At 42.5% G+C, this 8,386-nt stretch overlaps 1 protein-coding gene and 1 pseudogene across 1 annotated transcript; both read right to left on the reverse strand.

Moving 5' to 3' along the window:
- Positions 1-2,186: 2,186 nt before the first annotated feature.
- LOC141577412 (tubulin alpha chain-like) lies at positions 2,187-2,576 on the reverse strand. Its single transcript, XM_074361454.1, has one exon. The coding sequence runs from the start codon at positions 2,574-2,576 to the stop codon at positions 2,187-2,189; it is 390 nt and encodes a 129-aa protein (XP_074217555.1).
- A 56-nt stretch (positions 2,577-2,632) lies between these two features.
- On the reverse strand, positions 2,633-3,542 carry LOC105061916 (tubulin alpha-1A chain-like; annotated as a pseudogene).
- Positions 3,543-8,386: the final 4,844 nt, after the last annotated feature.

Raw genomic sequence — 8,386 nt, forward strand, 5'->3', positions numbered from 1 at the left:
GTGAAGGAATGTGGTGGACAGTTCCATTCTGTATCCACTGCCTGTACTGGACTTGTTGAGCACAAGGCCTGGCCTACAGTAAGAGCTCAAAAATGGAATCTGGTTTTTTCTCTTTACAGACAATTGCCATCTATTTTTCTCTTGCTGAAATATGGGAGCCTTTATTACAAAGCACCACCATTTTTATGCCAAAGTAGAATTCCTTAAAATTTGCACAAAATCCCAGGTAGCTCAAATATTCTGTTCTATGTCAGTAAAAATAACAGCACAGTTGACTAGCTAAGAAGACAGAACTTAGCATGAAGACATGGCTATCTCGAATATATTTTTAGAGAGACAAAAAATGGGCTGGACCCTTCTCTTGTCTTATGCTGACTCCACGTGTAATAGTTTCTGTTTTCCATCATATAGTTTCACAGACATTGTCGCCTGAACCCAGCCAGCCTCTCACTGGAAATCTCTTTAGGTTTGGTGTCCCACACTGGACTTCTAAGCTGACCCTCACTCGCCATACCCTGGTAGCCCAGCCAAATAAACACCACAATGAAAAAGATGACAGGAACCCAGCATTCTACTTTTAGATGTCTTGTCACAGGCAGCTGTTACCAGTTCCTAATGAGCCTCTCTGTCCCCTCTTCTGTCTTGCTTCCCTCGTTGATCATCACTAGAATAGAAAAACACAGGCAACCCACAGGCTGAGTGATTGAGAGGCACGGAGACAGGACCAAAAACCCCTTTGAAGCTTCTGAACAAGACGATGGACTAGCAAACCGTGGTAACTCCCAAGGACACTTCATCTCACTCATCAATAACACGTTTTCACCAACAATTCTAACAACTCCCCTGATTTATTTCTTCTTTTTTGTCTTTTGATTTGCTGAAAGTGGTAAATGGTAATAACCCAGAGAAAACACTAGCAGAGGGAAAGAGTGGGAGAACAATTTACGGTTCTGGTTTGTTGATCTTAATAAACTCCTGTCATTGATCACCTTGGACAAGAGCCCCTGTGGAACGCATTGTCCAGCTGTACTTGGCTGTGATACTAAGAGGTCACCTACCTGGTTGTGTGTGAGTCACATTTTGCTTCCAGCAGAGGATGGCCTACCAGTGATATTGCCCACTGTTAACTGACCAAAATAGGAGAAAATATATTTTCGTAGACTTTCCCCCACGTCTGATCATGCAGTAATAAGGTGTGCAGGTGTTCCAAAGCAATGATTTCCCTCTGGGCCACAATAACTAACCTAGGAACGCACCATCTAGTCCCAATACCCTCTCCATGGATCACATCTTTCTCAATATAGCATTTAAATTCCCCAAAATAAGCTTGCCAAAGAGCAGATTAGAGATCCGAGCGCTGAAAACCTGAGTGATTTACTCTAAGTCAAGTGGTTAATAAACATCAGCGGCAAGATTCAAAGATATGCAAAACTTTAATTGACTCAATGATACTATTCAGTAGTTCTTCATTTATTAACATTTATTATCACACATTTGCATGAGGGACAACCGAGAAGCCTTAACTGCCTGCACGTTAATTCACTATTCATTCTACCCGTGTGAATTGGATAGCTTGTCATATGCCAGAGATTCAAGACATGTTGCCTGCCTTCTGGGAGCTCAGTCTCACTGGAGAAGACAGGAGGCAAGATGCTAACCGTAGTCACAGAGGCAGGAGAGGGTTGCTGACGGGCAGGAACGGAGGTGACTCCTTCACGCCCATGACTAGGTTCCCTATCTGCTGAAGCAAACAGAAGCGGCGTGAGCCTATGAATTTCAGTTCTATCACTCGATGATTTTCTATTTTATCTGGTTTCCACCTCTCTTGAAGATTATAATTAAATGTAAAGGACATTTTCTGCTATCTTAAAAATAGATTTAAAGGAAAAGGTTTGGATTAAAATGTATCTATATTTGAATCCTTATATTTAGAAGTCAACACTTGTAAATTGTGTGACTTTGGACAAATTTCTTTTTTTTTTTTTTTTAAGACAGAATACTTTATTCAAATCCATCAGAGAAGTGGATAGCTTGGGCCTGTAACAAAGTGTTGTGTTTTAAAGCATAGGTCAGTAATTGTCTATGAGAGTATACACTGCTACATAAAAATTAACTGATCAGACTACAACTTTTCAATGTTTAAAACAGAACAAGCTTCCCTGTAAAAGCAGCACCTTTGTGACATTTTAACTTGAGTATTCCTCTCCTTCTTCCTCTCCTTCAACAGAATCTACACTAACCTCCTCATAATCCTTCTCAAGGGCAGCCAAGTCCTCACGGGCCTCAGAAAACTCTCCTTCCTCCATGCCCTCACCCACATACCAGTGAACCAAGGCACGCTTGGGACACATCAGGTCAAACTTGTGGTCCAGGAGAGCCCAGGCCTCAGCAATGGCTGTGGTGTTGTTCAGCATGCACACAGCCTCCTGTACTTTGGCCAGGTCTCCACCAGGTACTACGGTGGGAGGCTGGTAATTAACATGAACTTTGAAGCCAGTGGGGCACCAGTCCACAAACTGGATGGTATGCTTGGTCTTGATGGTGGCAGTGGCAGCATTGACATCTTTGGGGACCATGTCACCATGGTACAGCAGGCAGCAAGCCATGTATTTACCATGGTGATGGTCACATTTCACCATCTGGTTGGTTGGTTCAAAGCAAGCATTGGTGATCTCTGCTACACAAATCTGTTCATGCTAGGCTTTCTCAGCAGAGATGACAGGGGCATATGTGGCCAGAGGGAAGTGGATGTGAGGATAGGGCACCAGGTTGATTTGGAATTCTGTCAGATCGACATTCAGGGCTCCATCAAACCTCAGGGAAGCAGTGATGGAGGATACAATTTGACCTATCAACCTATTCAGGTTTGTGTAGGTTGGGCACTCAATGTCGAGGTTTCTATGACAGATGTCATAGATGGCCCCATTGTCTACCATGAAGGCATAGTCAGAGTGCTCCAGGGTGGTGTGGGTGGTGAGGATGGAGTTGTAGGGCTCAGCTACAGCTGTGGAAACCTGGGGGGCGGGGTAAATGGAGAACTGCAGCTTGGACTTCTTGCCATAATCGACAGAGAGACGCTCCATCAGTAGGGAGGTGAACACAGAACCAGTTCCCCCACTGAAGCTGTGGAAAACCAAGAAGCCCTGAAGACCTGTGCATTGGTCAGCCAGTTTCCGAATTCAGTCCAAGACGAGGTCAATGATCTCCTTGCCAATGGTGTAGTGACTGCAGGCATAGTTATTGGCAGCATCTTCTTTGCCTGTGATGAGCTGCTCAGGGTGGAAGAGCTGGTAGTAGGTGCCGGTGCAAACTTCATCAATGACTATGGGTTCCAGGTCTACCAACACTGCCCTCGGCACATGCTTGCCAGCGCCTGTCTCACTGAAGAAGGTGTTGAAGGAGTCGTCTCCTCCCCCAGTGGTCTTGTCACTTGGCATCTGGCCATTGGGCTAGATGCCATGTTCCAGGCAGTAGAGCTCCCAGCTGGCATTGCCAATCTGGACACCAGCCTGGCCAACATGGATGGAGATGCACTCATGCATGGTTGCTGTTTTGCGGCTGCCGAGCAGATGGTGGAGAGGAGGAGGAGAGGTTGCTGCTTCTTACAGCGCGACTCTTAAGTGGTCAATGTAAGAGAACCTGCCCAAATTTTTTAATCTCTCTGAGATTCAGCTTCATTCACTTTAAAAATGGGCTAGTGAAATGATCTATTGCTTAAGATTTAAGGCGTGAGATATTATATTTAAGTCCCTGGCACAATTCCTGATACATAGGTATTGCCAGACAAATGTTAGCTATTGTTGCCATTGGTTACATCAGATATTCACCTCTATTCAGACACAGATTAAGCCCCGGTAACAAGAAAATACATAAGACTGAGTCGAAGAAGAAAGCTAAAGTTTTCATTAGCACACATCTACATCATGTTAAATACAAGCTGACTTTCATGCTGATTATAAGCAGGAGTGAAGGAATTGATGGTAAAAAGAAGAAACAATTCTACAATTAGAATTTCCTGGGTACCTTCAAAGGCATTCTTAACACGTAAGAACTTGAGAGTCATCTTTTCTTATCACTAGTAAAAAGAATTTGTTTTGAAATAATGTAACAGCAACCACAACTTAGAAAGCTCTAATGTAATCAGATCATTTCCTAATAGTAGTTAAACGATGATTTATTACGGTGTTTATTTCAGTAACTTCTTTAATGGATAAAGAAATTGTTCCATTCAAAAGTCTTCCTCAGTAAGTTGTATTTAAACAGTTTTAATACTCGGGCTCATACAGAGATTGCCTGTGATTTTAGATAGATGGGTTTTTTTTTTTTTAAAGCAGCACTTGAAAGTGCTCTTGTAATTTAACCCCCAAATTCTGATTTTCAAATGGAGAGCCGGGGATTTACCAAATATGTGATGAAGAATCATGTTTTCATGTTCTTTCGTTTTGGCAGGAACTCTTGCTTCAATTGAAAACATTCTCTTACCATCACAGAAACCCAGAGGGCAATTCTGAGTTAAGACCTGGAAAATAAAACTGAGAGAAAAGACTGGAACAACATGTGGTTGTCATTTTAAAGGCCACGGAGAGGGGAAGTGGTTTTCCACTGAAAGCTGAGCAAAGACAGGCACATGTACCACATTAATGTGGAGGGCAGGCAGTAAAAATACAGAGAGATGGAAGTTCCTCTTTCATTCATGGTGAAGCAGGTGCTGACTTGCCCTGCTGTTAGGACTGCTTAGTTTAGGAATCTGATGTCATTTCATATTTGAAGTCAAGGTTTTCTGTTTACATTTGTGGCCTCTCACAACCACTCTGAAAGATAGCACCATCTCACTCACTCAGGCTCCTCTTCCATCAAGATGAAACTTGGTTGTGTGACTTCCCCAAGAACACAGTTAGACATTTGATTGCAACTTGCTATCCCTGAATTTTCAGTCTTACAAATTATTCTGTTTATGCCAAGAAAGACAGACAGACAGACAGACAGACAGACAGACAGACAGACAGACAGAAAGAAGAGGGAGAGAGAAAGGAAGGAAGAAAAGAAAGAAAGGATGAGAAATAAGGAAGAAAGAAGAAAAAAAAGTGGTGTTTTTGTTTCAAAAATATATTTACAATACCAGGTTATAAAAACAGTATTAACTTAGAGAAAGCACTGTAACATTCTTCCAGCCTCCTTTATAATTTGTGGTAAATCTTTTCTGTTTACTCTCCCTTCATCCACACCAGACTTAAATCCTGCTTCATTCATGCTCGAGCAAATAAGATACATACCTAAGGTATCATAATATTTACACAACTCACCTTCCTCCCATCTCGGGGCAGACATTGCTAGCTGATTACAGTGTTCTAACCACTCAGCCCAAATGAAGCTTCAAGATCCTTCTAACTCCAGAAGACGAATACCAATTCATTTGGCATGACATTTCTCTGTCATCTCCAGTTGAGAGCAACAGTCCCCCTAATCTTGTAGCTCCTTCACACCCAAGAACATTGCCTCCACTAGTTGTGTGATCCTTGGTACAGTTAATCTTTCTGAGATTTGCTTTTCTCACCTGTAAAGTGAGGATCGTGTAATTACCCCACATTGAGTTTGTAATAAGATAATGTATATGAAAACACTACACAAACATATAGAGTGACTGTTATCACCTTTAGCACTATAAAATGGTTTGTTTTATTCTATTCATTTTAATTGTTCCCATCATAGTTGGCTTTCTCCTTCAAAAAGTTCTGGCCTGCCTTACACACGGCAGTGCCTCATCAAGCATAGCGCCTGCACATAAGTTGTTCTCCATAAATATTAGCCTCCTCCACCCGCACCCACCGGTCCGTGATTCACTCCTAGTAATGTTATTCATTCATCAGTTGTTGGTGTTCAGTGTTTTCACACTATAATCTGTCCCAGTTAAATAAATTGCAAAGCGCAGTATCTCAAAGGAGAATTTAAAAACAATATCTTGGTTTCACTACTCATTCAGCAGAGAGGTTTCCTGCCTTCAAGCAATTATTTCTGGTCATATCTCCAGGCACTGAGCAGGGTTCACCCACACTTTATCCTGTGGATCTCTCCCTGCCTTTCCAACGTGGATAAGGCCATGCCTTTGCCAAGCGTGTTCTCTCTGCCTGGACAGCATTCTCCAACTCGTCTTCCACAAAACCAGCTACTCTCTAAGGAGGTCCCTGGCTCTTCACTACCTTCCCAGACGAATGACTCAATCCTTCTAGAATTTTCTGAAGACGTTTTTATAATTCAACACGCTGTATTATATTTTATTACTATGATCACACTACTAGAGGTCTTTGTGCCCTTCCTGGTCTTTCTGCAATGTCTAGGTGTGAGCATCTTGAAGGCAGGGGTCTTAGCTCCTTTTCTTTGTTGTTTCTATATCCCTAGTACTTACCACAGTGCCCTACACATGGTCAGTCCTCATTCACATTAGAAGGAAGAGTGGGGACTGTTAGCATCATGAGTCCTTATTAGTTCACAACACATGAGGGATCACGGCAGCCAGAGGAAAGCAGGCCGTTATGATGCTGCTTGATGATCACAAGGGCAGCTAACATTCATTGAATATCGCCAGCGTGCCAGGCCTTGTCCTAAGTGCTTTAGGTGAATAAACAAAGAAATGAGGCCCAGAGAGTTTAATTATCTGCTTAAGCTTGTTGGGGGTAAATCTGATCCAAACCAAGGCGGCCTGGCTTCAGCATTGGCACGCTCCATCACTCTGCTTTACTACTTGGGGAGGAAAAGAGGAACTCCCTGAGTAGAAATGACATGAGCACAACTAAATGGGGAGACAGGAGAACAAAGACAAATTTCACACGTACCATAATTCTGATTTTGCCAGAAATAAAACAACACAAAACAAAAATCTCAATGTACATAATCACTTTAGAAGGACTTTGAAATGCAAGTTTGTGATAAAGCACAATTAGCTAGAACAAAGCCTTGAAAACTATACGAAATATCTAAACAAGCATTTCACCCAGAGACAATCGTCCTTGATTGGAACAAAGATGGAACTAGAGGAAGGAAAGCCTCCGAGCAGGTGGGTCCAGGGCAGGTTTGTGCCTTAGTGAGATCACACACATCTGGAAGGTAAAAGAATCACATTTTGAGTAGCCCTCAAATCACCAAAGCTAAAAGTGTTAGAGCCTATTCACCAAAGATCTTCAACACAGTATGTTTTTCCAAGAGTAACAATTTTCCTATTAGAATATTTCTGACATTCAAGGAAATTTTTGAACGTGTTTGTTCTCTGAGAGAGAGGGAACCTTAGTTCAGGAAGAGCAGTGCTGAGAATGTGAGGTCACTTCCCTCTCCTCCGTGTTCCCTAGAGATCTTCCCACAATCCAGAGAGTTTCCTCTCTCCATTTCTTAAATAAATTTAATCACTTATTCTCCATAGCTTTCTTCCCCCCGGGTGTTTAAACGTGCACAATCTCCCAAATGTGGAGAAAAACTCCCCTTGATAGTAATATCCATGATTTTCCTGGAATAGGAATCTTTACCATCCCCAAGGAGTCGTTACGGGATTACCTGCCAACGTTCTTAATGGCAGCTGTTTCAAGTAACATTAAACACCATTCGTGAGTAGCTTCCCCTCACCTGGTATCCTGCCAGGTTGAGGTGGGGGTGGAGGAGTAGGGGGAGCAGATGCACTGATGCTTGTGTTCAGAAAGCTCAAAATTGTGATCAAGAGGCAGACATATTGAACAGTCATACAGATTATAGTAAATGTAAAGCATAAAATGAGAAAGAAGATCCAAAGAGGGAGAATGAGCGAGGACAGAGGCAGAGGACCACAGTGGGCCACAGAGGGTTTAAAGAAGCAGGAAGTGGTTAACAGTGGCAAGTGAAGGAGAAAACCCAGGAAGACAGGGTCTGAAAAGCACGCCAGCTTGGCTGTGAATGGAAGGAGAGAGATAAGGCAACCTCTGGAGTGAAAGGCACAGTCAAAGGAGAGGGAGGGCTTATTCGTCGCCATGACTTGAGGGTGATAGATTCGATTGCTTTAATGTGACAGCTGCCATGATCAGTGTGATGGGGATGGGTGGATGTCTCAATAGCTTCAGATGTAATCAAGTTAAATTGAAGGGGAAAACATCTCTGGAACCCAGGCTGGATTTTAAATTAGTGTGAAGATCAGCCAAACATTCTGTTTGTTTAGTCAATACTGCCTCTTAGGATTCAGAAGCAAAGTTTTAAATTCAGTATTTAAAAAACAGTTACGTATGTAAAGGCAGTTTTCAATCACCTGAGTCTGCCTGTGTTCGACTCTTAACTTCACTGCTTGCTGGTAGCATTAATCCTGGGTAATTTACTTAAATTATCTGTATGCTAGTTTCCTCAGCTGTAGAATGGAGATACTAATATGACACTC

Source organism: Camelus bactrianus, chromosome 4, assembly GCF_048773025.1.
Source record: "Camelus bactrianus isolate YW-2024 breed Bactrian camel chromosome 4, ASM4877302v1, whole genome shotgun sequence".
Lineage (NCBI taxonomy): Eukaryota > Metazoa > Chordata > Mammalia > Artiodactyla > Camelidae > Camelus > Camelus bactrianus.